Source organism: Ovis canadensis, chromosome 1 (genome assembly GCF_042477335.2).
Source record: "Ovis canadensis isolate MfBH-ARS-UI-01 breed Bighorn chromosome 1, ARS-UI_OviCan_v2, whole genome shotgun sequence".
NCBI classification, from domain to species: Eukaryota; Metazoa; Chordata; class Mammalia; order Artiodactyla; family Bovidae; genus Ovis; species Ovis canadensis.
In genome coordinates this window covers 114,919,771-114,947,520 of record NC_091245.1, presented here as the reverse complement: position 1 = coordinate 114,947,520, position 27,750 = coordinate 114,919,771, and the positions used below count along the sequence as shown (strand labels likewise).

The 27,750-nt window shown below is 52.5% G+C and overlaps 2 protein-coding genes across 5 annotated transcripts in view; one reads left to right on the top strand and one right to left on the bottom strand.

Moving 5' to 3' along the window:
• Positions 1–5,756: 5,756 nt before the first annotated feature.
• Positions 5,757–27,750, bottom strand: part of LOC138417333 (carboxyl-terminal PDZ ligand of neuronal nitric oxide synthase protein) — a 357,995-nt gene continuing 336,001 nt past the window's right edge. For both annotated transcript variants that reach the window (XM_069547209.1, XM_069547220.1), the window contains exons 9-12: positions 25,981–26,146; positions 24,447–24,599; positions 10,016–10,325; positions 5,757–9,212 (exon numbers count right to left, since the gene is read on the bottom strand). In XM_069547209.1, the coding sequence (XP_069403310.1) occupies positions 8,717–9,212; positions 10,016–10,325; positions 24,447–24,599; positions 25,981–26,146 (1,125 nt within the window). In that variant the 3' untranslated portion in view covers positions 5,757–8,716. The remainder of the gene's footprint in view (positions 9,213–10,015; positions 10,326–24,446; positions 24,600–25,980; positions 26,147–27,750) is intronic.
• SPATA46 (spermatogenesis associated 46) lies at positions 10,642–17,911 on the top strand. 3 transcript variants are annotated; one of them, XM_069547242.1, is made up of 5 exons: positions 10,642–10,977; positions 12,131–12,290; positions 15,036–15,293; positions 16,475–16,588; positions 17,240–17,911. In XM_069547242.1, exons 3-5 carry the CDS (start codon positions 15,071–15,073, stop codon positions 17,800–17,802), a joined length of 900 nt encoding a protein of 299 aa, XP_069403343.1. In that variant the 5' UTR covers positions 10,642–10,977; positions 12,131–12,290; positions 15,036–15,070; the 3' UTR covers positions 17,803–17,911. The 3 variants fall into 3 exon arrangements, with proteins under 3 accessions (XP_069403343.1, XP_069403356.1, XP_069403348.1); XM_069547255.1 differs by having other exon boundaries at positions 10,683–10,847; XM_069547247.1 differs by having other exon boundaries at positions 10,683–12,290.

The following is a 27,750-nucleotide window of genomic DNA, read 5'->3' as shown; positions in this document are numbered from 1 at the left end:
ATTTGAAAGCTTAATCTCCAGTGTCAGTAACAGGATTAGCATATGAGCCAGGCTTCCTTGAGTCTGCAATTTGAGGTGCAATAGAAATACTTCTGCCACTCCTGCTTGGAGTGCAATTCATAGATCATATTCATACCAACACCCTGCAGAATGGATGTTTTCCAGAGGCACCAATCAGCTCTGTCACTTACTGGCAGAGTGACTTTGGGCAAGTTGCTGAAACTCTCTAAGCCTCTGGCCAGCCTCATCTAGAAAACGGGGTTAATAAGTCTTACTGCATAGAGTTATTGTGGGAAATCAGAGACCATGTCAGAACAGGTTAATATTGAAAAACTGTAGTCCTTGCTGTTTCCTCTTTGTAGAATGAGGGATTTGGTGAATGGGTCTCTAAATTCCCATCCCACATGAATATTCAGTGTTTAATGAAATCACATTCATCCCTGGAGAAGGCCCAACTCAACAAGATGTTTCTGGGCCATGAACATTTCCGGGGAAATTTTATCAGACTCGTGTGATGGAAATAGAGAAGAACCATGTGGTGATGATGCTGTCTGCTCCTGGAATCTAAAATCCTGAGCCTACAGGTCTAGCTCTATATTTTTATCAGTTGGAAGACTCAGGCAATCTGCTTAGTCATTACCTCAATCTAAGTGAAAGTGTTAGTTGCTCAGTAGTGTCCGACTCTTTGTGACCCATGGACCATAGCCCACCAGGCTCCTCTGTCCACAGGATTTTCCAAGCAAGAAGACTGGAGTGGTTAGCCATTCCCTTCTCTAGGGACTCTTCCTGACCCAGGGATCGAACCCATGTCTCCTGTGTCTCCTGCACTTCAGGCAGATTTTTTTATCCACTGAGCCACTGGGGAAGCCCCAATCTCAGTTTACCCATCTATAAAATGGGGCTGAAATAACACCTTACAAAACACAAGGGTTATTGAGATCATGTGTGTGAATTCTTTGACTGCAGTACGGTTTTGTCTATACCTAAAAAACAGGCCTAGGAGGACTTCCCTTGCAGGGCTATTGAGAAAAACAAATGAGATAATTAATGTTAATTGATTAGCACAATTCCTGGAATATACAAGAGCTTTGGAAATATAATAGAGCATCAATTAATAAGCCTAGAATAGTAAAGTATGAATTTTAAGACCTGGACCTGAGAGCAGCTGGAGGAGTGGCAAAACCAGAGCTGGAGTGTGACCCTTCTCACGTCAGGCTGGACGTGCGTGCCTGCTTCTGCTGGCTGCATGGTGAGGTGCCGCCGGTCCAGAGGCAGAATTGGAGAAGGCTTTGGATGAAGAGAAATGAGCGACACACTGGTCTACTCATCACTTCCACTTTGAAAATGGCCTCTCTCCAGCCTTCCCTGCAGCGGATATCAGGGGCAGAAACCACCTGTGGGGGAGGCCCTGAGAGGAACTGAGAGGGGTGGGGCTGGCTTAGGCCACGCCACTCAGCACTAGACTGCGTGTGTGCGCGCTCGTGTGTCCTCCGTCACTAAGTCGTGCCTGATGCTGCAACCACGCAGACTGTAGCCCACCAAGCTCCCCTGTGCATTGGCTTCTCCTAACAATGATACCGGAGTGGGTTGCCATTTCTTTCTCCAGGGGATCTTCCCCACCCAGGGATCAGGCCCACGTCTCCTGCACTGGCAGGGGGATTCTTCACCACTGAGCCACCTAGGAAGCCCCATGTGTGTATGTGCAGATGTATATAAAATCTCCCAAACCAGAGGACGAGTTCTTCGAGTTTAGCTCATTTCAAGGCACATCTTTATCAAGCTCCTGTGACGTGCAGGGTGCTGTGCCAGGGACCAAGGAGTCAGAGAAGAAGATGACAAGGCCCTGCCCTGGTGGGGTTCAGAGACTTGGGAGAGAGCCAGCAGGAGGCAGCTCCTGCTCATGTCATGTGGCGAGTGCCAGCAGGGAGAAAGGCAGAGGGTGCCACCCAGGAGGGGAGGATGGGCTGGGGGTGGTGTCTGGGCAGGGATCCCAGAGGAAGGGATGCCTGAGCTGAAATCTGAAGGATAAATTAAGAGAGCCTGGCAAAGCAGGAAGGGGAAAGGATGACGGGGGTGCCCAGGTGGATGGACATTCTTGAGCAAAGATATGGCAGTGATTCTGAGCAGTTTAGAGTGTGGCCCCTGGGACTTAGGGGCAGTAGTGGCAGATGAAGCTGGCAAGCCAGGCTGGGCAGGATTGGGGATGGTCCTGAGCACAGAGAACCAGGCTGGCCTTCTCCCATGGGCGTCCCAGAAGAGTCCCCAGCCTCGTCACATCTATACCACCTACATAAACGCTGCCTGAAGAATTAGGGGGATGTAGGGAGAAGCACGGACACGGCTGCTGCCCATGAGCACAACCTCCTCCCTCAGCTTTATCACACGTGGGGTCACCTTCCTACACAGCCTCTCCCGAAGACCCAGCTCCTAGAAATACCACACCTTGGCCCAGCCTCCAGAGAACTGACCAGGTCTGCTGCAAAGACTTTCCGACAGCTCTTGACACAGAGAACCCAGGATTTTAATTGAGCAAGTGTACCAGATAATCAGAGACCGACTGGAAGGTAGAACAAGCTTGTTCTGAGTTTCCCTATCCAGCAACTGGGCCCATCGGCTGTGGCTTAGGATGCTGGGGGAGTACATTCCCTGGCTGGAGTTGCAGGGCTGATAGGTTGTGTTCCCATCCCTCTATTGGTCCCACAGTGGCCTGGACCAACTGGAACCACGCCACAGTAACCATAGGGAGATGCTGTAAGTTGCCACGAGTTAGCCCATGAAGCATGCTGAACACTTGGCTGTTTTTATGTGCATGCTAAGTCGCTCCAGTCGTGTCCCACTCTTTGCAACCCTATGGACTGTAGCCCGCCAGGCTCCTCTGTCCATGGGATCCTCTAGGCAAGAATCCTGCAGTGGGTTGCTGTGCCGTCCTCCAGGGGATCTCCCTGACCCAGGGACGGAACCTGCGTCTCTTAGGTGTCTCCTGCATTGGCAGGCGGGTTCTTTACCACCAGCGCCACCTGTTGTACTTACCCACGAGCTCAAAGGGTGGGAGTAGCATAACAAAGGAGTGTAGAGAGGTTCCTAGGCAAATACCGAGGGAACTTGAAGGCACAAGGCCAAGCCCATGGTATTGGAAACCGCCTGACTGGTTAAACAGTAAAATGCAAAACAAAAGTTGCAGTTTGCTGTGAGGTGGTTTCTGGCTTTGGGTGACTTTTTTCTTTCTTGTCTTTTCCAAGAGCGAAACACTGGCAGTTTCCTACCCCAAAACAGACAGATTCCTCAGGCACCTCCCACAGGAAAGTAGCCTGGTGTGTCTGAGTTGGTCCCTAAATGTTTCCCCTAGCCGGCTTCCCTGTCTGTGTGGTCAGTAACCAAGTGATTGTTCCGTGGGTACAGCTTGCCCAGGCTCCCTTGAGCTGCACTATTTATCATGGCAGCAGCTGGAGATAAGCTGGACACAAAGAGGATTTGTGTCTCTGGGTGTCGGGCCCTAGATACGAACGCGGAGGAATTTTCTCATTAGTGGGAAGTCAGAGGAGGGGACTCCAGGCTTTCATTGCACGCCCCAGTGCAAATGGCAGCAGGGAGGAGGGCACCCTGGAGGGGAAAGTCCCCGGAGGTGCTTCACTGGACAACTGAAATGAAGGTTTCCAGAGTGGATTTCCTTGGGAGAGATGAATGACATTAAATGTTGTCTGCACTTACGAAGCTGTTTAGGGGGAGGTGGGGATTCTTCTACGAGAGCTGAGTTTCTTTGTGTGGAATTAATTACTTGTTCCCACTCAGAAGGGAGCCACAACGGGGCGTGGGGAGCTCCAGAACAGGCACCTCAAACCGAGTGGTAGGCATGGCAGGGGCAATGCTGAGTGACGCCCAGGGAACCCTGAGGGCCCAAATCTCAAAGGCAAGGAGCTATTGCCTGCAGGTGGCAAACCAAACTCAGGAGCCCTGTGGTGGCGGGGATGAGAATAGAGAGGAGACAGGGTATTGAAGCACAGATGGTTCTAGAACACTCCCAGGATTCATAGACTATGAAGGGATTCTGAATAAGTCTGACAGTAAGTTGACCAGGAAGCAGCTCTCTGAGTTTGGAGCAGTATCTGAGGTGCAATCTGGTACTAGCTACAGTCATTCCGTGAATTCTGAATCCCAACAGGGGCTCCCCACCAGACTTCAGGAATGCAGTGGGTTTCCTGATGACCTGTGATTTGTTCATTTCCTTCAGCAATCACTAAAGGCAGAGGAAAAACACTTTCAGTTGAAATTACCACCCCACCCCCGTACTTCCATTGTGTAACAGCTTATGCTAATAACACAGCCTGTTAAGTATAACAGGAAGGCAGGTTCCACGGTGCCCTCACCAACTGTGGGTGGGCATGCCTGCGATCCCGTGGACTGTAGCCCACCAGGCTCCTCTGTCCATTGTGGGCCTCGTGAGAGACAACCAGGGATCTCTTTTCCCCCAGTGTTACCACTGTGCCCCAGACAGCACTTAGTACACAAACAGGCTTGGGTCTTTCACCACAGCTTCTAGACTAAAGGCTCAGACCACAGTATTAAAGAAACTGTGACATATTCACATCCCTTTTCACACTTAAAATTTATTTCCTCAAAAAGTTTTTATTTTTACATTATGATTTTTCATATTTGATCTTAGCCCCAAATAACTGTTTTGCATAATAGTGGGGGAAAAAAGGCATGTGAAAGGCACATTTCACACCTGAATGACTGCAGAAGTCAATCCTAAAGCTACTTAATGGGAGCGGTTGCCCAAACTGGAGCTTACGCTTGAAGGAAAAAGTTGCTACTGTTAAGTATTTAAAATGCCTTTTCCCATGCATGGAATATGTTGGTTTCTGTATTATCCATACTTTCTCAGAACAATACGCTGAGCACCATTGCAGAGCAAGCAAGCAGAGTGAAGCCCCGTTGTCTTCTTCCTCTGACGAAGGAAGTGCAGGAGTGGAATTCATAGCAGAAAAGACTGGAGACACCCTCAGGCCTGAGATGCTTTTTAATTGCAGCCAGGGAGGGGTCTCAGGCCTCGTCATGGGGGAGAATGACAGGGCTAGGCAGAAAGGGCCCATCCCTCCCCTTTTACTTACAGATATGCTTCTTTTCCTTCCTCTTCCTATCTTTTCTCCACTTTGTCCCTTTCAAGGAGGTTAAAGGTATGGTCGGTTCTCAGCTGGGAGTCCTCTGGGTCATTCAGTCAGGGGACAGCCAGGGGGTACCCAGGGGGCTTGAGGCCAGCACTGCTCTAAGCCATGCTCTCTCAGTAAGGAGCATCTGGGCTACTGTAGTCTGGGGTGAGTGCCCACATCAGCAGCTTTGGGTGTTTTACTGACATTACTAATGACTTGGAATCTGACAGCAGCTGTGGTCCCTCTCTGTGCACGCAGCTCCATTCCCACCTCAATGGGAGAGGGCTATGGACCCCAGGTAGACGATCGGGTGGTCACTCTCATTTCCTGCTTCTTTCTGACGGGGAGGGTGGCACCTCTGCACATGATGTGGGTCCCCTGAAGTAGTCATAGTTCAATTTGGAGGAGGGAGACTTCCATGGCAGCCAGCCAGTTAGGGGAATAAACAAGGGCACATTCCCAGAGACCATTTCCGCCCAAGGTCTCGGGCTAGAGATCTGTCACGGCTCACACCCCCAGCCTCACGAAGCAAAAGGCTGGAGAACAAGTCAGCCTTCAGAAAAACCAACCACTCCCCACTGGTTAGGAGAAAAAAACCAAACCAGCAAAACCAAACCAAATCATTTTATTGTATAGTTTCTACCAGAAAATTACTAAAAATATAAATATAAAATATCTAGAAAATACTCGGAATAGCTCTGTAATATTCTTCTTCCCCTAAACTGGGGCCAACCTCTTTGTTCTTTAAAATCTGATGGATTACAAGAAGGTCTTCATCACCCACCCACATTTGTTAACACATTACATTTCTCTCTGTGCCAGGGGAGTATGACTATGCCACCTTTTTGCCAGGTTCTGGAAGCTCACTTTGCATCTGTCAGGGTAAAGCTATTGCTGAATATGGGGATACAGGGGAGTGGGACTAGAATGTGAAAAAAAACACTCCATGGACCCACTTCCTTCTGAGGACATAGAAGACATTTCTCCTTGGTGCCCTGTCCTTGAGCAGACTGGGGCCACCCCAGGGTCCAGCCTCCAGAGAAGCTGGAGTCACCCTGAGGGGTGTGTGTGCGCGTGTCAGGGGTGACAGCATGCTGCAGTTACAGGAAGGTCAGGTGTTGAGATGGACACAGGAAGCCAAGTGGGTTTTTGCATAGACAGCTGGTCTGTGCCAGGGCCCTCGGCAGGATAGATATTGCTGTTTCTGTTGGCCTTTGGGAACCCCTTGTGCCCTAGTACCAGGCACTCTCTGCAGCATTTAGGACTTGATTTTAGCCTCAGAGAGCTCCCCCACCCTCTGCTGCAGAAGAATGGCTGAGGTGGTGACCAAAGAGAGGCCACCTGGACATTAACACAGGGTCCCACAGCCCCGTCCTCATTCAGCACTGGACACGAGTCTGAGGAACGCTGGGGTCGCCCTGTCCATGGTCCTGGGACAGCCTGACAGGATGCCTGTGCTGACTCCTGGACCTCAGTGCCATCTGGCTGGGGAGCGGACAGCAGGGTGTTTGAACCATCCCTGGCTTGCCACCTCTGTACCTATGGCTACAATATCACCCGGCCAGAGCCATGCTGTCCCTGGGAGAGAAGAAGACCACAGTGTAGATACTCAGTAAGTTTCCCATCAGAAGCAAGCCGAACTTCTGGTATGGAAGTACAGATGAAAGTGGGCTAGCTCCCAGCACATGGGTTGAGTTTTCTGTTCCCCGCCCCCAGCTCTGTGTTTTGTGCAGAACCTCAAGCCAATATGGGAAAACTTACAGGCCCCCAAAATGCTAGTCCTAAGAACTTCTGAGCATTGAGGGCAGATATCGCATCCTTGTGATGTTCCTGGAATAAGGCAGGATCGACTCAATTCAGCAACAGCCTTGCTCACTTCTCAATGGCCTGCCAGGTGCCGGGGGGTGCTGGGACCCTTCTAAGGAAGAGGAGACAAAGCTTTGCTGTGAAAAGACAAGGCCGTGGCAGAACTGTGGCCTGGCCGTGTGGCTCAGACACAAGCACACAGGGCAGGAGCAGCCTGCACGCTGGTGATCCCAGGTCCACAGAGGTGGTGAGGGGGGAGCAGGAATTGGGTGATGAGATGAAGTGGGCAGTGAGCTCTGGGGCGTCCAGAAGGGGAAGCCAAGCGATGACTAGAAAAGGAGGAGGCAGCAGGAATTGCAGGAAGAGGAATGAAGACCCTGCTCTGGCCGGATGAGCCCCTCTCAGCCTTCTCCCAGGGACCAGCCACCCTGCTTAAGAAAAGGCGCGTTCTCTTCTTGCTGCAAAGGCCCCCAAGGTTGGGATCAACCCCTGACAGGGTCTCCTGGCCACAGGAAAGCAGCAGGACAGGACTCCTGGTGGGAGACAGGAACACAGAGGTGGGTTAACACAAGAGGGTGGGACCAGCGGGACCGGGGGCACTGCCAGTTCATCACAGAGACCCCAGAGCAGGCGCACAGAGGGTGCCTTCAGGGCAAGAGCAGAGTGCCTCCTCCTCAAGGGTAGCCTGCCCAGCCTCCCACCACATTCCAGCCTCTCACACCCTCCACCTTGGTCCTCACACTCTCCACCTTCATCCTCACACTTGGCACGCCTAGAACCTGGAACTACATCTCAGCAGGCTGTGAGGCCCCATAGCTGCCCTGAGTCCTACGACTTCTCTTTCCACGGCCTTCTCCACTACTGCTCCGCGTTCTCTCGGGACCAGCTCCCTGCATGCCCTCCCCCTAAATGACGTCAGAACTTGCTCTGCTGCTTCTGCCAGGGCCTGCCTAGCCCTGCCTTCACGCACAGCGCAGGAAGCCCGGGCCCCTCCTTCTGGGCAGGGAACACAAGCGTAGCTGGGGCACCATCATTCCCAAAGCCTCTGGACACGCCCACGCTGGGCAGGTGCCCTCCGTGGCTGGCTCCATGCCCTGCCCCAGGGAGGGCTCACCGTGCTCCCCATCCAGAGGAGAAGCCCCTGTGAATGCTGGGCGCCAAGGCTGCCCAGGGTCTCAGGTATAAGCATCTCCCTCAGCCTGCATCCACACGGGCAGAGGCAAGGGAACACCCCGAGGCCTGCACTGTCTTGTGACCAGGAAAAGCTGCGGCTGGGCTGTGCTCTGGTGTGGCTTTCTGGGTCTGGGCCCGTCACCAAGCCAAACCCAGCACCGCCATCCAAACTGATTGCCCCTGAGGCAGGAGGCCTCTGGGCACCCAGGTAGGAGAAGGAAGGAACCAAGAGGGCGAGGAAAAGAGAAGAGCAGGTGGCATTTGGAAGACAGGCAAAGAGAACAGCCTTCATCCTGGGCTGCTGGCCCTGCATGCCAGTGGGAAGCCAGGGCACCGTGGGAGCAGAGGTGCCCCAACATCCAAGGGCTGCAGCCAGCATGCAGAGAAGCTGGGATGGCACCCAAGGGAGTACTTTTTCCATTCCATGGACAGACTCTTGGACTATACAACCACTTGGACCTTTGGCCCTGCAATCACCAGGAGAATCACTCTGCCATGCCTTGTGCAAGGGGGACAGACAGCAGGAGAGGGGCAGGGCCAGGGTGCACGGAGGGCCAGGAGGAGGGGGCAGAGGGAGGCACTCAGCAGCTCTACTCAAAGGACAGCAGGTCTGGGTGAGGGCCCTCATTGTCAACACTGGAGGTCCGCGCCCGCGGAGGTGGGCTGCCGTCCTCCGGAGACTCGGCCAGGCTGATGGGGCTCAGGCTGAGTTTGAGGCCATTTCTCTCCATGAGGCCAGGGGAGGAGGCCCTTCGGCACTCAGTCACCTTGAGCTTGGGGTCGTCCTGGCTGTCTTTGTGGATAAGGTCAGGTACCGACACAGAAACCTCTCCGTTGGGCAGAGCGTCACCCCTGTGCACCACCTCCGTGGTGGCCTCTGGCTGGGAAGCATCGGCTGGGCTGGGTTGGGTGGAAGACGAGACCTGGGGCTGCTCAGATGCCAGCTCTGTCCCATACTCCAGACTGCTTAGGACAGGCTGTGACGAAATCAGCATGTCCTGGGTGGTCTTCAGGGCCCGAGGGGTTCGCTTCCTGGTGGCTGGAGGTGGAGGATCCAGCCGAGGGAATGCTTCTTGCAGGGCTGACCTGTAAAGTTGATGTCAGTGCTCTGAGGCTGGCGAGACACCAGTCCCTGCTGTGTTCTCGCATCTCTAACTCCAACCACATTTTCCACTCACCCACCCAGGGAGGCGCTTTACACTCTGGACTCTCATCCTTGGTTTAGCGTGAATCTCAGCAGTGTGAGCGCAAATGGCTTTGGGGCTGTCACATGCTCACTTGGTCTTCAGAGCAGCACAGAGTTAACACTGGGCCCACTGGTGAACTGCATCACATCAGAACCTACGCAATAGTTCTCAAAAGTTGCATCACCACCCTCCAAGTGCATGTGTCTAAAACAAGGCCCCAAATGGGAGGCTTCCCCCGCACCTGCCCAAACATGGGCTTCTCCACTACTGACTGTCAGGGCTTCTCACCCGGGGCTGGGTGTCAGAATCCCCCTGGGAAGCATGCTTTCCACAATACCTGGGTTTAAATCCAGCTCTGCCAATCACTAACTTTGTACCCTTAAGCTCCTCACGTTACCACTCTGAACCTGCACTGTCTGCAAAATGGAAATGATACTGTCTACCTCAGAGAACTGTGGCAGGGTCAGGTAAAATAGCACAGCTGAAGCACAGCACAGCGCTAGGACACAACGGGCATGCCATGAACTTCAGCTGTGGCGGACGGTGAAGCCGGCTTCCCTAAACGTCACCCTTCAGCTATTCCTCATGTGACAATCTCACATCCCTTCCCCAGGGTCATTCTCCTCTCGAGACACTACAGTTTATCTGCAAGCCTCTTCCTGGTCCCCAGACCCACAGGGAGGTGATAGGTGGTGCACTCACCTTCCATCATCCCCATCAGCCCCGCCGGCCAGTTGGGCCCCTGCAGTCTTGTTGACCTCTGTTGTCCCCACGCTGCCCAGGCTCGAGGGCTCCTTTCTCCGCAGGAAGTCATTCACTTTGGCCCCCACCACTTTGCCCAGGCTCTTGAGGTGCTGACTGCTGCCCACCCAGAGTCCGGGCCCCCCGGGCTCCGCAGACCCCTGAGCAGCAGAGCTGGGGGCTGTTGGCCTGGACAAGTGGGGGACGGAGCGGCTTGACTGGAGCTTGGGAGTGAGGGCTGTGTTCAGGTTCTCAAACATGCTGTGGTCGACTACAAACAAAAAGGGAAAGAGAGAGAGCCGGTGAGGGGAGGGGAGTGGGCACTTCTTTCCCCATCACTGCTGGTCTTCTCCTTAGACCACACCCACAACTTTGTAACCTCACAAGGCTTTGTAACCTCACGAGTTGAGAGAGCTCCAGCAAAGACCTCTTGAACCTTCCAATCCCGTTGTCTTGATGGGCTGTGGAACCAGAAATTCTAGTTCTGCCTCACCCAGGTTAATCAGTGATGAACTCTAGCCACAAAAAAGCCAACTTATCCCTTTAAGCCTGCCTCCTTGACTCCCAGCCTAACTCCTTACCTTGGGGTTAGCAGGCCTTTTAAAGTGAAGGAAAACAAGGATGAAGTGATGAGAGTACAGTTTTATGTCGCGGTGAGCGCATGGCACTGACTCGGGTCCTGGGGTAGAAGCCGGTGGAGGAAGGGCGAGTGTGAGGCCTGCAGTTGGAGGCTCTCTGCTAAAGAGCCACACACGTAGCCTGCTTTCTCCACGGAAAATGCTCACTTTTCCTGGTGCGCAATCTGGGAGAATGGACCAGCTGTTTGAGGAGGGATGGTGTGAACCAAACGGACAAGCGCTTGGTGCCAAGGAAGCAGGAGGAAGCTGACAAACACCAGCTCACTTAATCCTCAGGACAACCCGGTGAGGGGGGGTGTGGTTAAGACTTTTATTATGGAGGAGGAAAACGGGGCTCAGAGCAGTGAACTGCTGGGCCTCAGGTCACAGGCCAACTACTGGTGCGGTGGGAACTACAAACCAGGGTTTTTCACCCGAAGCTCAGAGCTTGTCCCACGCCCTTCCCTGCCCTGCGTGCTGTCTAAATATGCCTTGTGGACACTTCTCTTAGGGATCTCTCTTCAGCTGGAAGGATTAATTAACTCAAAGGACTGAGAGGAGACCCGTTGAGTTGTTGGTACCTGCAAGGCAGTGGCCGTGTCTCATTCATATTTGTGTCTTTGACAGCTAGCACACAGTAGGTGCTCAAAATAAATACCCTGAACTGCCAAACCCATTTGCAGATAGAGAACTGTGGAGACCAAGACCACAGCAGCTCTGAGATGTGTAACTGGAATGGCTGGAGCTCAGGGTTCTAAGCCATGCTGCCTACACTCTGGCATGGGGCAGCGTCTCCAGACATGGAAATTCAGCTCAGGCCTCAGTGCAGCCAGACCCATGCTAGCACCTTGCAAGCAGGCTGGAGGTTCCTGTCCTTCCCAACTGCTCCAGATACTTTTGTCAGTCTGTGGGGAGGAGAGGTTGCTTTTGGTCACAGGCTCCTCTCCTAAGTGTCTATTCTTGCTGAGCCTTCCTAAGAGGAACTGAGATTAGGGTGTACATTTTCTTCTGTTGAAAAAAGTGAAAGTGTTAGCCGCTCAGTTGTGTCCGACTCTTTGTGACCCCATGGACTGTATAGCCTGCCAGGCTCCTCTGTCCAGGGAATTCTCCAGGTTGAAATACAGGAGTATTCCTTCTCCAGGGGATCTTCCCAACTCAGGGACTGAACCCAGGTCTCCTGCATTGCAGGTGGATTCTTTATAATCTGAGCCCCCAGGGAAGCCCCTCTGTTGAACTTGTGCATAAAGCACTTCTCTGCCCTGCCTGCTGAGTCCTGGGTCACAGGGAGCATTCCTCTCTATTGTGGTTTCAAGCAGAGATATCTCTTCTGAGCCAATTACCTCAAAAAGCCAGATGTTGAGGGTCTTTGGAGGTAGGAGACAGCTGTGGGAAGAGTGGAATCTCCCCCTTTGGTGAGCCCCAGGCTTCACTTCTGTAACTGACCCTAACCCACGGGCAGGAAAAGCACCTCTGCAGGAGACATGCCAGGAACTTGAGCAGAGCATCGCTGGGACACCAGGCACAGGCTGGCTGACTTCCGGATGTGGCCCCACCATACCAGCAGGAAGTCCTGGCCCATCCTACAACAGGCGTATCAACTCGAGTCTTCTCCCGAGACTGTAAGTCTTGCCATGTTATCCACTTTCACGTAATTTACCTATCATGTCCCATATTCTTCAAAGTTTTCTTTGATCATGAACTCCTGGAAACGAATGCATTTAATGATTTCCCCCCAAACCAGAAAGTATTTGAGCCACCATGAAACTAAAGCGAGTGTTCAAGAGAGATATGCTGGGGAAGAAGGCCAATCCCCACCACTTCTGGGCTCACATAGTTCTGTGGCTGTTTCCTCATTGGTTTAATGTGAATTTTCAGAGCAGACACAATCATTTCTAAAAGTGTCGTACCAAAAACACCTGGCAAAGCAAGTTGTAAATTGTAAGCCCCTTTTATTATAATTATTGAGGAAACAGTCTAATAAACATAACTTTTTGACTAAGCACCATTTTAGATTTCCTGTGCTACTTGCTTCTCTACCCGTCAGAATGCATATGCTGAATTCTTAAGTAATTTAAAGATAACCCATCATATACTCTCTTCACAATTCTCTGAAGTCTTCTGGTAAATAAATTGTCTTTATAATAAAATAAGCTCCTTAATGGGCTGTAGCATCTTGAGTGATATTTCTGGTCTACAGTGCTCAGCATAGGGCCTTGCACAATAGCAGGCATTTAGCAAATAGTTTAATTGAATTGCCTTTTGACATGAATACTTAAAACTGACTGCATTAGGAGCTAACATCTTAGAGAAACTGTTCTCCAAGCCCTTTTCCATTTAGAAAAGTCACTCAAAACCCCCTCCTGCGGGAGTGGTCCACAGGGGCTCTTGAGGTCAGACTGGGAGGAACTACCAGCCTCCAATGCAGGACTCTCCCTGGGGCTTCCTTCATCTCCCCATCTGAGGGGTGTGCAGCAAGCCCCTTTCCTGCTGAAAGCATTAAGACTGCACACACTGTCAGGACTAGAAGTGTGGTGGTTCAGAAAGTAACAGTGATGGTGGAAAGGAAGGTAATTGGACCCCAACCAGGCGACCCTCCCCATAGCACCCCCAGCATGCACACAGCCAAGCAGAGAGGAACATCTGGGGCCAAAGTCATCCGTAAGAAAGATGGTATCTTACCTGTCCGAGAAAGGGGCTCGGAAAGCAGGTGGGAAACAAACGAGAGAGAGACACGTTTTATGTAGTGACCGACCACATGGGGAGTGTCATCTCCTGTCTGGGCCACCAGCAACAACACACCGAGAAGACACAGCATGCAAGACAGGGGCCCTGCTAGGAGGCACCCAGGATGACCGGGTGCTTTTTAATAACCAGATCAAAACAGAGTCAGATTTTTAGAACTCTCCCAACAGGCATTGATGTAGCCTCCTGTATTTCCCCCAATATTCTGAGCCCCGTTTTACATTAAGTATATCTGGAGTTCCTAGCTGGCGGCAGGAGGAATGGAATGGACCAGGGCAGGATGAAGCTCTAAGTCTCCTGGATCCTGCATCACTCCTTCGTTGTCTCATTTCCACATGTAAGTCACTGGATTTAGGACTAGGAAGATGGTCATCCACTCCAACCACGTCAATTAACAGAATGGGAAAAGCAGGTGGCAGAGAGGAATGCCTCATACCCACAGGGAGCTAAACAGTGGAGCCAAACTTAGAACTCACACAGGCTGACTCCCTGAGCCTTGATCTTTCTGCATGCCACAGCAGCCAACTGCGATTGCCAATACCTTAAAGCTGCCAAGGTACGTAGCATCAATTTGCATCCCAACACGTGCTACCATTCCAGACCAGGCTGTGGAGGCAGCGCGTGAGGAGACCACGCTCCCCACACTGCCCCTGGCAAATGTTTGAGTGCTGTGAACACCCATGGACAGGACGACAACTCCGGGCTCTCACACGCAGATGCTCACTCACACTTGGTCCACACACAGCGGGGGGAGTGCACCGCTGCTTACGGAGTGGACCAGATCTTTCCCAACCTGCACAAACATCTCCACCTTCACATACAAAGCCCTGTATGCATCTAGAAGGGGGCACCTTCAACTCACATCAACCCTCTAGCAGGCTACCCAGGCTGTTACACGACAGACGTGAAGCAAAGAAAAGAGGCCACCTTGCCACTCTGAGTTCAGAGACTCATGGGAAATGGCTTATAATGAGCAAATGGTGTTGAGTAGGTTGAATAAGCCACCCATTTATGTTTTAGTCATTTGCTAAAAACAGACAGCACCAACCATTTAAAACAGTATCTGGTCCCTATTCTTGGGGAGAACATATTGAGTATTTAGGCACAAAGGGACATTATGTTTGTAACTTACCTTTAAATACCTCAGAAAAAAACAAATGTATACATGCATAGACAGGGAGGAAGGGAATTGATAAAGCAAATGGAATAAAATGTTAACAATAGGAAAATCTAGATACAGGGTACATGGACGTTCTCTGTACTACTTTTATTTTTGCAGCTTTTTCTAAGTTTGAAATTATGTCCAAGGAAAAATATAAAAGTATACGCCATATCCCAAACCAGAAGCTACATTAAAACAACGAAAGTATCTGGTGGCAGACATTAGGCAGATGAAAAAGAAACCAAGGAGGTCATTCAGAGAGGACAGAGAACCCCAGAGCTGGGGGTAGTGACAGCAACAACTTGGAAAAGGGACACTAAAGAACAGACAGGGGGACAGACAGCATCGCTCCAGGTCTCGCCCACACGCCTCCATCCCTCTGGATATTCCCAAGTAAGACAGGCCACTGAGGAATGCCAAGTCAAAAAATCTTTAAAAATCTTTATCTTGCTTGCACCAGACCCCATCTGTCTTTGAGGGGCACCATCCTGGTGAATGGAATCGTGTGGTCTTCTTGTGATGTCACCTGCGCTCGGAATGTTTATCGTCCAGACAACCCAACCAGCCTCCTGGGAGCAGCTGTGCGTGACCTCCATACCCTTCGGTAGTCAGAACATGGAGAACTTCTCACTCCTCAGCATTTCTGGAACTCGAATCTCTTCCTCTGCCCTGAGCACTCTTCCTGATATTATGTCCTCACGTGCCACCAGCTTGCCAGGTAAACTCTGGTGCCACTGGGCCCCCCAAAATGTGGCTCTTTGAAGCTTGTAATTAAGTACTCTACCAGATCATGTTACAGGATCTCAATTTAGTGAGAAAGTTAAATTACACACGGGGAGAAAATAATTTTTCAAAATGCTGTGGGTGGGAGGCATTTTAATTGGAGAAACCAGGTAAGTAGTTCCTGCTGTTTATTCATTTTTTGCAAGTGAAGAATGGGGGAAACATTTGTTGTCACACTCTTCACCCTCTGCATCTGCGTGGACACTCGAGGGGACAGCCTGTCTATGTAAGCTGGAGAAGAAGAGGCTGATGAGTTCATCATGCAATAAACCTGAATGTTCTGACTTGCTGTTCAAAGCATGGTCCATGGACCTGTAACGTCAGCATCTCCTGGGAGCTTGTCAGAAATGGAAAGCCTCAGGCCCTACCTGAGACCCGCTGAGTCAGAATCTGCACTTTTAACAATATCTCAGGTGGTTCCTACGCACACTGAAGTTTAAGTGCTGCTCCGTGGAGGAGTAGTTCTCCTAAACACTCACTGTCTATACACAGGGCATTTGTATCCATTTCCCAAACTGAGCACAGCTACTTCTCTGAGATTTGAGGCAAGTCAGCTTTTTAAGCCAAGTATTAGCAGCCATCAGACAGCTACGGTTCATCTGAACACTCTCTGGCTATGGGTGGGAGGCACTTTTATTGGAGAAACCAGCTTTTCATCCTCAAAGGGATCTTGTAACAAAGCAACAGGGCCCATGACTCCCTCCCTTGGGCCCTAGAGGGACCCAAAAGGTGCAACGTGAAGAGACAGAAGCACATACGCGCGCACACACGCGCGCACACACGTGCACGCACGCGCACACACACACACACGCACACACATGCACACACACACGGTGAGCTGCAGGAGGGTCAAGAGAGGGCTGGGCCGGGCAGAAAGTTGCTATAACATTCTCCTTTGGAGAGGCTCTTTCTCGGGTCTCAATGAAACCACACCCTACTTGGAATTCTCTAGGAGGTCGTCCAGAATAGCTCTGCCTATCTAGGTGCAAGAAAGGTCACTGTTTTGCTTCAGCTTTGTAGTCCCTTAAAAGAACCAAGGTTAAACCTCTAGGTACGTCTTGGGGGGAGGGCTCCCAACACTGCTCAGCTCACCAGAATGTTTCTCCTGTAACCCAGATATCGCAAAGCCTGCGTTACTGACTGAGGCGTCCAGCCCAGTCCAGGCCCTGCCGCCCCAGTGCCTAAGTGGCGTTCTCCGGCACGGGGTGCACAACATCGTGGTCTCGCCAGGTGAGGCCTGCTGTGGCTGGGGCGGGCACGGGGGGGTGAAGTTGGGGCATGGGGCTGCTCCCCGAAGGGCATGGGGGAGCTGTGCGTGGGATTGCCACCCACTGCCTTGCCCCCTGCAGTCTTCTGTCTGGTGCTTCCTTTAGCAGAGACCTGCAGGCCTGTGGGGGCCTCTTGCTTCTCCTCTCCTGTCTCTCACGCTGATGCACAACAGCAGTTTCTGTCTGACCAGGTTGTTGAAGGCAGACAGTGAGGCTGGAAAAGTGGCCACAACCTTTGGTGGAAGGAAGAGGGAGTGCAGAGGTCTGGCAGGCTGCTCCTTAGAGGAGGCAGAGGAGAGGTGTCCTCAGGGAGGGACATAGCTGACAAATACCAGGGCTTGGTTAGTGATTCCACCGGGAGTCACTGCCCAGAGGTCAAACTGCCATTTGTCCCAGCAGAAAAGCAAACAGCAGGAAGGAATGCCTCAGACTGCCCTCCCCACCCCATCCTCTGCCTGCTCCCAGAAGGCACTCAAGGCGGGGCAGAGGTAACCTGAGGGCATGCCTGACCCTGTCTGCTGGTCCTTCTGCCTCTCTGCACAGTCTCTGGCCACCCCAGGCCTCACTGCTCCCTGCCTGGCCTGAGGCTCAGACCCAGCTCTTTCATTTGCAGATTGCATCTTGAGGGACTCCCCAGATGGAGAGCAGCTGAGGTGGAACTGCACCGTCTACCGGCCCTGGTTCTCCCCTTACAGCTACTTCCTATGCAAGGACACAGAGAGCCACCTTGAGACCTACAGCTTCCCAGAGGTGCAGCGGGATGAGGGTCAGGGGGACAGCTGCCTCCCAGAGGACACAGCCGACAGCGTCTGCTCATCCTCTCCCTCCCCAGAGAACACCTGCCCCCGAGAGGCCACCAAGAAATCCAGGCCCGGCCCAGACCCCACAGACTCCATCACATTCCAGGACATCCTGACAGCCTCCAAGTGGCACCCGGCCCAGGACATCCTGACGGCCTCCAAGTGGCACCCGGCCCAGCAGAATGGCTACAAATGTGCATCCTGCTGCCGCCTGTACCCGACGCTGCACTCCCTCAAGAGCCATATCAAGAGGGGCTCCAAGGAGGGCTTCAGCTGCAAGGTATACTACCACAAGCTCAAATCCCTCTGGTGCAAGGAGCAGAAGGCCCGGCCGGGAGACAGGCTCTCCTTGGGCAGCGGCCAGGCCTTCAGGTAGGCCTGCTGGACAGCAGCGGCTGCCTTGTTAGTAGATGACGCCAGGTAAATAGGGGACGATACCTATTTATGTCTCTGTGGAGATGTCAATAAACCAAAATCAGACAGCCTTTTGTTAAGTGCGAGGTCACCCTGTACCCCATCCTTCCCAGCCTCTGGCCCCCATCCTATTTCCCTTCTGCTGCTGGTTGCCTAGCAACACCAGGCCCATCTCCCTGCCTCTCTGTTTTGAAAGAATACCCTAAGTATGGGAATATCTTCCAAGATGGTGGTCTTTCAAAGTGATGTGCGCAGACCAGAAGTGTCAGTATCCCCTGGGAATTTGTTAGAAGTTAAATTCTCAGACCTACTGAATCAGAACACTGCGGGTGGGCCCCTCGGTCTGTGCTGTAGTTGCCCTCTAGGTGATTCTGACGCAGCTCAAGTATGAGAGCCACCGCTTTAGGACCCTGACCTTCCTGCTGCTCCCGCTGTGATCGGTCCTGGCCCTGCGCCATGGGGAAGCTCGCACGGAGGGAGAAGGGCTGAAGGCCCTCTCCTGTCAGCCTGGGGAAGGCTGCATTGGCAGAATGTGCGTGTAGTTTGAAAGCTTCTTAGATGTTAGATCTTCTGAGGGATGGAATGGGAAGGCCATACCTCATGCATAAGCCAGAAGAGAGGCAAATAAGGTTGGGGTCTGTTCCTACCACATGATGCTTCTCTTGGAAGGGACATCTCTCGCTGAAGTAGATCATTTTTGACCCATGGGACATCTTGACATAGCTCTGTTGAGTCATGGCAGAAAGGCCAAGTTAAACATGTGAAAACATTGCTTCTAGTACCAAGGAATGTCCCAGCAGATAGCCCTGACCCTTATTCCATTTTCAAGCAAACCTCACAGCCCGCTCTGACAGAGAAAAATGGATGAGCATTGAGTGGGCAGCAAGGACACCTGTTTTGCCCATTTTGTGGTGAAAGAAAAACAGAGCTTAATGCTTGATGGTCTTCTCTTGAGGCTTATTTACCTCTCACTTCATCTCCCTGGTAACTCAGTGGGCTCCCTCACTGCAGCGTGGGGGCGCATTTCCTTTCAGGGACCCCAGCACCAGCCCTCCCCCTGTCTCTGCCTGCCCACTGGTTGGCCAACGTGGGGAGGATCTCCTCTGACCCTTCCTGTGGTCATATGGTAAGTCTTCCTGAAGCCCCACGTTATGGTTTAGCAAAGCTGCTTCTGCTTAGCACTGTCCTGTTCAAATACCATGTGCAGTTCCTTTGTGAGGGGGAGAGAGGCTGGACCCAAGGCCCCGTCGCGTCCCAGTCCTTTGCTGTGAGGCCACTCCCAGCCCCACCCCTACTGCCCTGCTCCTCACCCCACTTCTCGCCTCCCGCCACCCCCCACCGCCTCCAGCTGGCCCAGGAGCCAGGACATGCAGGTCCCACTCTCCCCCCACGGGGCACAGTGGTCTGCAGGCAGCCCTGACATGACTCTACTTCTTCCCGGGCCTGGTTCTCTGGGGGAGCAGGGGAGAGACTCTGAAGACTCTTCAGTCCTCACTCGGATGTCCCACTTCCCTAAATGGAAACGTCACCTAAGCCCTCGGGAGCATCCCCTTACAGACATCACTGTGCACATGTGGCCCCATGACGGGGCTCCTGAAGGAGGCCAGGGAGATGGGGAGAGGGAGCGGACCTGGGGAGGCCGCCCACGGTCTTGGCATACTGTGTAGGGAGGGCCAGGAGAGGACTCCTTCTCCCTCAGCCCAGGCCCTGCTCGCTCCTCCAGGACACCCACACCACGGGCACAGCCAGGAACGTGTGTGCAGACGCGCTCAGTCGTGCCCGTCTCTGCAACTCCACGGACTGTAGCCCACCAAACTCTTCTGCCCATGGGATTTCCCAGGCAAGAGTATTGGAGCAGCTGGCCACTTCCTTCTCCAGAGGACCTTCTCGACCCAGGGATGAACCTGTGCCTCCTGCCACTGGCAGTCATTGGCAGGCAATGCTTTACCGCTGAGCCACCTGGGCACAGAGCACAGTTTGAAAAAAGAGAGAGACAGAAAGCCATCTAAAGGCTGGGGACTGAGCCTGAGGGCCACAGCACATGCTAAGCATGCCCTGGCGGGGGTGCAAATTTAGCATTTTCTCCCTCAGGACAAGGTACTTTCCCACTTTCACATTTAATGTAGTGTCATGACCCCAGGAGCATTCTCAATATGCAGAGTTCTGAGCAGGTTCAGCGCAGCAGAAATGCATGCAGCACACACCCGCACTAACCAGGCACCCCTGAGCAGCAACGCTTCGTTGAGGCTTTAGTGGGATACTGTATTCCCATTTTACAGGTGAGAAAATAAAGGTTCAGTTCCATTCACTCAGCCAGAGAGGGGCAGAGGGTACGTAAACCTGGTTAACTGACCCTCCAACTCTCCTTCAAGGCCTGGCTCACCAAAGTCAAAGTCAAAGTCAAAACCTTCCAAAGAGCTATATGTTCCGGTAACTGTAGCCTGATTGTCACGATGCTGGTTTTGAGAGAGCAGCTCCACGTTTCTCCAACATCTGTCTTTGCCAGCTTTCTGCCACCCCTTTCATTTCTGCTCCCTACAGGAAAGCCCACATCTCAGTGAGACAGGTCCCCTCCGCTGAGCTGTGTCTCAGTGACACTGTAATCCTTCTAGGCAGGTGTGGGAAGGTGCCTGCTTTGTCTCCAGTATGGACATTTCTGGACTGCTCCCATCCAGCATCCTACCAACTACATATTTCAGACATTTATAGTCAGGGAATCAGTGAAATCTTATAATCTTAATGATCTTAACTCTATCTGAAAAGATCTATGATGTACTTTTTCAAGCACGCAAAACTTGCTGCTGCTGCCAAAATATTTCAATGATGTTCGGAGCTTGAAAAGGCCTGGGGTATGGGAGAGTCTGAACAAAAGAAACAGGTATAGACGAGGCATTACTGACATTTTGGGCTGGATGATTATTTGTCGTGGGGGCTGTTCTACACACTGTAGAAAATTTAGCAGCTTCCCTGGCTTCCAATCACTATGTGTCAACAGACTCCTTCCGAGTTGTGACAACCAAAAAGACATTGTCAAACATCCCCTGGGGGAGCGCCATCGCCTCTGGATAAGAACTGTTGGTATAGCCTGATCCTGCAAGGCTGGTCTGGACAAACTGCCTCTGAAGGTACCACCTTCCTTTCCTCCTTGTTGGAAGCATGAGTTCTTTTTCTCAATACCGCACCCTTGGGAACTGTGTGTCACGGAGCTGATGCCACCAGGCTTGGGGAGTGGGGTGGGGTGGGGTGGGGAGAAGGAGCAGGTAGAATAGAAGCAAGAAAAGACAATGGAAAAGCTTTTAGAAATAAGAAAGGTTTATTTAGCAAAAGCCACTAGACTAGTGACAACATCCAGGCAGTAAGTGCACTTACATGAACAGAATCTTTTCCCAGAGAGTTGATCCAACAGAGTTAATGCCACACAGTTTTAGGAAGTAGAAGGCTCAGGGAGAGGGAATTGGGTGAGGGGTGAGGGGTAGGAGAAAGCAGTCAGGCAAAGAGAAAATAAAAAGGAATACAACCCCTAAAGGAGAGCAGTTGAGAGAAGTGAGGCTATGAAGAGGCTTTATAGACAGCATTGGTATCAGCAGGAATATGAGGAACATAGTTTTCAGTTCCAATATAGAGTCCATCCTGTGCAGAGCAATTCTTCCCTGGCTCCACACCTGTGAGAGCCTAGGGTGCCCAAGAGTCTGCTGGCACCCAGGAGAGGCTGGGGCAGGTACTGCAAGGAAGGCGCCCCTGGTGTCCACTCGTCCTCCACACAGGGCAGAGTAGAAGGATGAAAGAGAGGAGGGCAGGAGCTGAGTTAGCAGAGCAAGAAGCAAGGGGGAGAGGACAGGGTGATGTCGCTTGGAGGTTGGGGTCCACAATGCTCCCTTTCCGGCCCAGTGGCTGGTGACCTTTGAAGGCCCCTAGATCTGTCCTCTGTCTCCTCCATCTCCACACACCCAGTGCACGCTGGCTGGGTCACACTAAGGATGATGCCAACACACACACCAGTGCTCCAGGGAGGACTTGAACTGGGGAAAGGACGGGGCCAACGTGGGTAGAAACCACTGTAGAGCCTCCTGAAGGGAAGGGTCTTGAATGGGTCCAAGTCAGTGGTACAGAGAACTTGTCTCTCCAATTCTTCAGTCTCTCTACCATCTCCTTTCTTCTTTCTCTTTGCAATCTTTTCAAGACCCTTTTAGAAACTATCTTCCCCACCCACTCTTCTCCCCACCCCAAACAAGCCCTCTCCTAGCACATTCCACACACCCAGTCCACTGGCTTCTGGCTTTGTCCTCAGCCCCTGCTTGCAGGCAGTGGGCCTGGAGAAGCCAGACCTTCCCCTCCCCTGAACACCCCAACTTCTAATGAGCAAAGAGGTCCCACACTCAAGGAAGCCTAGGTTAGGATTTTGTAAGTTAGAGAGGCTCAGCCAAACTGGACTCCTGGCCTCTCTCCTTTGATTTCATGGTTCTTCCTTCCCTTCTGTCTCTGGACCTACTTCCAGTGATCAACTACAAAGTGTAACAAAACAGAGCCACCCCCTCTCCAACTAAATGCACATTAGGAAAAGAACACAAGTCTACTGTTGATTCAAACACTCTGGAGATTCCCATTCTCTTTTCTCTGGTCACTTCTGACAAGCCTCCACACACATATACACCTTCCCTCACACGTGCGTGTCAAAGCAAGCAAACGTGTACACACAAGCACACACACATGCACCCATCTCATTTCACTGATACCTTCATGCACCAAGGAAGGCTAACATAAAGCTGCATTCATTTCCTTTAATTTGGACTTCCGGGTCTAGCGGAAATCCAACTGTAGCTATAACAGAAGATCTGCACTTTCATTTCTGTATTTCATAAAGCCAAGTTAGGCTTAAAGAACTTGATTTTGAAGCCACCACATCGTTACCAATTGATCCTCAAATACTGGGTTGGCCAGAAAGTTCATTCGGGGTTTCCCATAAGACGCTATGGAAAAACCTGAAAGAACATTTTAGCCAACCCCATAGTAACACAGTCTGGGTCTGGAATTTGCTGTTCAAGATAAAGACATTTCCCCAAACTTACACAGCACTAGCATGTCTCGGCTCTCTCTTCAGGCACCTTTAAACCTGTTACCAGCCACTGAGGGTCTTACTGGAGGCAAGGACACGCAAGTGTGCCCTCAGAGCCCCAGTCAGCCCAGAGCATCAGGCGGTAACCTCCGGGCCCAGATGGTAAAGGAGAGCGGCACGTGGCACTGTCTACAGGTGCGTTCAAGGCGCGCATCCACAGGGTGGCCGGTCAAGGGCAAAGTGGCTCTGGTCCCTGACTTAAGTGGCAGTGATTCTGAAGAGTGGACTTGAGCAGTCTCAGCTACCAGCCTGTGTTCTTTTTCTTTTCTTTTTGCAGTAAAAACTGCACACTTTCACCCAGTGGAGAGGACAGGTTGAGAGGTAAGGCTGGGGGCTCTGAGGCTTTTATAGAGGCAGAGTGCTACAACAGCTTCAGTAGGCACAGCCCTTGAGGCAGGACACAGGAGAGAGAGGGCAGCTTTCCAGCTTCCTTGGGGATGAGCTGGACTTGTAGGCAGGAGGTGGGTGGGGCATCACACTGAGGAATCAGACCTCGGTGATCTGGGGCAGTAGCGAGGCTGTCCTCCCCACTGGCTTCCATGGCAGGGCCTGAATGATAGTGAAGTCCCATCTCCTTCTGGAGCAACGCTTGATGCCACCCAGAGAAAGCGCTTGGATCCAATTCATCTGAAAGCATATCCCCTCAACGCGACACATTCCAATCCACACACACACCAAAGGACTATCCTGTCCTTTAGCCTGGAGCTTTGAACCTCTACAGTCTCTGCAAAGGCTTAGAGAAGTTATTCCTCCCAGGAAGGTCAGGGAAGAGTTAGGCAACTGGTAGCATCCTGGCATCTAAACACAAAGTACCTGAGAAGGTACCGATGGCTTCCTTTCATAGTCCGGACCACAGAAGTAGGGAGAGCAAGGGGACTATAAGGGCCTTACGTGACAGGGCAGACAGCCTGATGATGTGGTAGGTGGGAGCAGGTCCTTCAGCAGCCTGGTGGTCCTCAAGAGGGACCCTCTCCCAAAGCCATGGGCTCTGAAAGTCCCCTCCACTCCCAGTAGTCACAAGTAGGAGGGAGGAGTTGATTCACTTTTGGCAATCCAATTTCTTCCCCACTTGACCCTCCAAAGCAAAATCCTAATGCTTTTCTGAAACTGTAAACATTTCTAGGCCCCTGGATATCCTCAGCAGTGCCCATCTACCCACCAGCTGGCAGCCCTACCCAGGTAGCAGCCAGACTCGGCCCTCCACACCTCGGCCTCCTCACCCCAGGGCACCTATACGGCGATTTCATCATCCAGGCTGTCGCCCAGCTCCTGCCTCTGCAGGACATTCAGCAGGCGAGGCAGCTCCTCCTGGGACCACGAGTCCCGTTCCTCGCTCTCGTCCGTGTTGGACTCGTACTCCGAGGCGATGCCTGACTCTCGGAACTTGATGAGCTCCAAGCTGCCAAGGAGTGGCTGGCCCTGAGCAGGGGGCGGGGTGTCCTCGGGTGGGAGAAAGCGGAAACACTCCAGCTTCACCAAGCAGTCGCGCCTACCTAAGGGGCTGCCCGCTGGGTGGGCGAAGTCGGCCAAGCCCGCGCCCAGGGGCGGCGAGTGTAGGTCCTCCGGCTTCGGGGTCGTGGGGTCACAAAGCACAGGCAGGGCTCCAGAGCGGAAGGTGATCTCCAACAAGCTGTCCTGCGAGCCCACTGGAGGGGAAGACAACAGGAGGAGGGGTGGTATGAGCAAGGTGGTTGGTTTGAAAGCCATCCTTGGCCCACCCAGGTCCCTGGCCATCTTGGGGGGAGTGGAGTAAGGGTGGGCTTTTCAGTCCTTCCTTCCGCTTGGCTCAGAATGGACATGCCAGGCTAGGGGGAGGAGCCGGGGGAAGAGGCAAAGGCGGGCCATGACTGCAATGGGCTGGCAAGACCCGCATCCGGGGAACGCGGTAGGAAAAAGGCACAAACTGAAGAGCTATGTTAGAAGTATGTAGAAACGTTTAGTGCAACCTTGTAAACTGGCATTAATACAACAGGACCTTGATAAAGAAAATCCAAAAGGGCTTTCAGAGTGGTAAAGCACAGTGGTTCCCTATCCATACTTTTGGGCCACTTTAAAAACAGAGTTCTCAGGTCTGCCCGAGACCTACCAATGCAGAATCTCTGTGGGTTGGATCTGGGAGTATCCATTTTTTAAGAAGCTCCCAGGGTAGTTTGGGAGAACTACTGGTATAAGGTGGAAAGCATCTGTTTTATGATCAGACCCGAGTTTGAATCTTGGCTCCACACTGTGCTAGTCTTGAAACCTCGAGCTAGTAATTTAATCTCTGGGTCTGTTTCTTCATCTGTAAAATGGGCACAAAATCATCTGCCACTGTAGGGATTAAATGCGATCATGCATATGATCAGTCGATCCTGGTCCACAGTCAGTGTGCACTTAGAGCAGCAGACAGCCCAGGGGCAAGTTCCACGCGTCACAGAGACACACTGTCTCCCAGCACTTCCCAGCGCAGCCCGGATCGGCTGGGAGTAGAGGCAGGCATCTCAGGCTAGGAGCCAAGCAACCTCTGCCACTAGCTAGCAGAGTGAGCTGGCCACAGGCGCTCCTCTGCTTTACCCACTGAGAGGCAGACTGCTACCAGCCTTTTCTGTGCTACTGAGTTATGCAGGGGGAGTAAACTACTGGACAGACTGACATCTCCTGCAGAGCTCTCAAAGAGCATGACTCACAATAGATGCTCAGTGTATTTCGATTGGAAAAGCCCTCTGAGAAGGAACCAGGCGGCCTCAGGATGTGAAGAGCCTGGGGGCCCATCAAGGAGAGGCTGGGTGAACATGTGGTGGTGACTCCTGGGGACTTTCAAGGTAAAATCTGGGCACTGGGCTAGAAGGCAGCCAAGACCCTCTACGGCCCTGCCATTTTATAATTCCACTAAGTGTGTGGATGGAACAAACAAAGCTGCTTATATTTTCTGTTAGGATAACCAGGGCAGGCCAGGGGTCCAACAGTACCACCAAAAGGTTTGGGGAAGATAACACGCGGTTCCAGAGCCTCCACGGGGAGGTGAGGCCAGGCAGGGCCCTCGCTTACTGGCATTCTGTCCCGACAGCTTCAGCTCCAACTCCTGCACCTGCTTGACCAGCAGGGAGATGTGTTGGAGCATGTCCTTGTTTTGCAGCAGGAGCTGGTGCACACGAGCCTGGGCCTCCAGCCGTGCTGCGGCCTCAGCAGCCAGCTGGTCCTTCAGCAAGTGAACCTGCGGAGAGCGGGGAGGCAGAGAAGACAGCGAGGAGACAGGGCGGAGAGAAGAGAGGGATGTGAATGTAAACGTGAGTCACTGGTGGAGGGCCAGGGCCAGACATGCCTTCCAGCTTCAATTCAAGACGGAGAAGCCCTTTCCCAGGCAAAATGGGCACCATTTTGCAGAGGAGCAGCTGAAAGAAGCTGGGCGACCGGATCCGCATCCCGAGTGGGGCCCATGATGTGCCATTCACGTACCACTTGGAGCCCCACACCAAGAGCAAGAGGTAGGAAAGAGTTGTGTCCCAGCCCCAGCCCCGGCAGAACCGCTGACAGCTAACATACTACTGCTGTGTTGAGGCAGGTACCTTTTTCTCACCTTGTCTTTTCAAAAACAAAGCCGAAAACCTGATATGCTGACCCACTAGCAAAGAACAGTGTCACAGCAGACCCCCGTCACAATCTTCCTTCTCCCCTTCCTCACACCCAAACGGCATGAGAAACAGGAAGCCAGGCGCATACCCTTTCTAAGTCAGTGAGGTGACGGTGACGAAGTCGGTGTTTCCACGCCTGTGGTGGGGGTCAGCTTCCTGCCCTGACCTTCCGCTCCCTTTTATTTCCGGAGGCCTCTGGGAGCATGTCTCGTACCTGGCGGGGGTCAGGCAGCTGCTGACTGACTAACCACAGGGCTTCGTCCAGCAGCCCCGGCAGGTGGCTGTCAGTCTGAGGTGACAGCTTCCAGAGCCGCCCTGTCTGGGGAGGGGGACCCTCGCCCTCTCACTGTCCCACCCTCTCACTAGAGCACCAGCAATGGCACCCTGAGTGCTTGGGGCCCAGGGGGCCTCTCTGCTGCCGGTGTGCAGTCTGGGTGCGAGGACACAACCCAGGGGGAGGAGATGTGCAGATTCCCTCAGGACTCTGGCTTGACGACACTAAGTCACACAACAAGGACAGCAATGTGTGACTTTTGTGCTGAGAAGTGGATAAAAGGGCCTCTGGGAGGTTTCTGAAGGTCCCTGAATAAGGGGAGCTCATGAATTTGGTGGTTAAGACCAAAGCAGCCTGTACGAAAGAGGGTTTTCTTGAACCAAAAACACAGTATGGATAAAGACACAGAGTCAGGAGGACCGGGCTGGGACAGGTAGAGCCAAGAGCGGAGGAGAGAGGAGGAAGGAACTGGAAGAGTCGATTCTCTGACTCAGACAACAAATGCTCTGGGTTTCTGAAGAGCCATCTGCTCCAAAGAGATTCACATTCTGTCAGGGAGTAACAGGTCATGTTCACCCCACGGTCTGGCCGAGCTTGGCCCAGAGTCCTGCCAAGGCAGTGTCTGCCCTCCCGGCAGCCAGCCCTCAGAGATCACACTTTTGGATGCAGTGGCTGCTTCCTTCCCCCAGCTCCTCACCCCGGCCCAGATTTGAGGACCTGACCTTGCCGTTGTTGGCTCTGCTGCTAAGTGGAGCCACTAATGAGATTAACTGCCACCTTCCATTAGCGGCTCCTGAGGTTAGGCCTATCATTCCCCCAGGGGGAGGATGCCTAAGGAATCTAAAGTGAATCTGTCCTTCACCAGGCGCTGCTAAGGACAAGACTGATCTTCCAGTCCTCAAATAAACTATT

Excerpts from the sequence above, each read along its gene's own strand:
- SPATA46 (XM_069547242.1), top strand. The coding sequence starts at position 15,071 with ATGGAATCGTGTGGTCTTCTTGTGATGTCACCTGCGCTCGGAATGTTT. Across the intron at positions 15,294-16,474 it reads ACGTGCCACCAGCTTGCCAG|ATATCGCAAAGCCTGCGTTA; the intron begins GTAAACTCTGGT and ends CCTGTAACCCAG. Across the intron at positions 16,589-17,239 it reads CAACATCGTGGTCTCGCCAG|ATTGCATCTTGAGGGACTCC; the intron begins GTGAGGCCTGCT and ends TTTCATTTGCAG.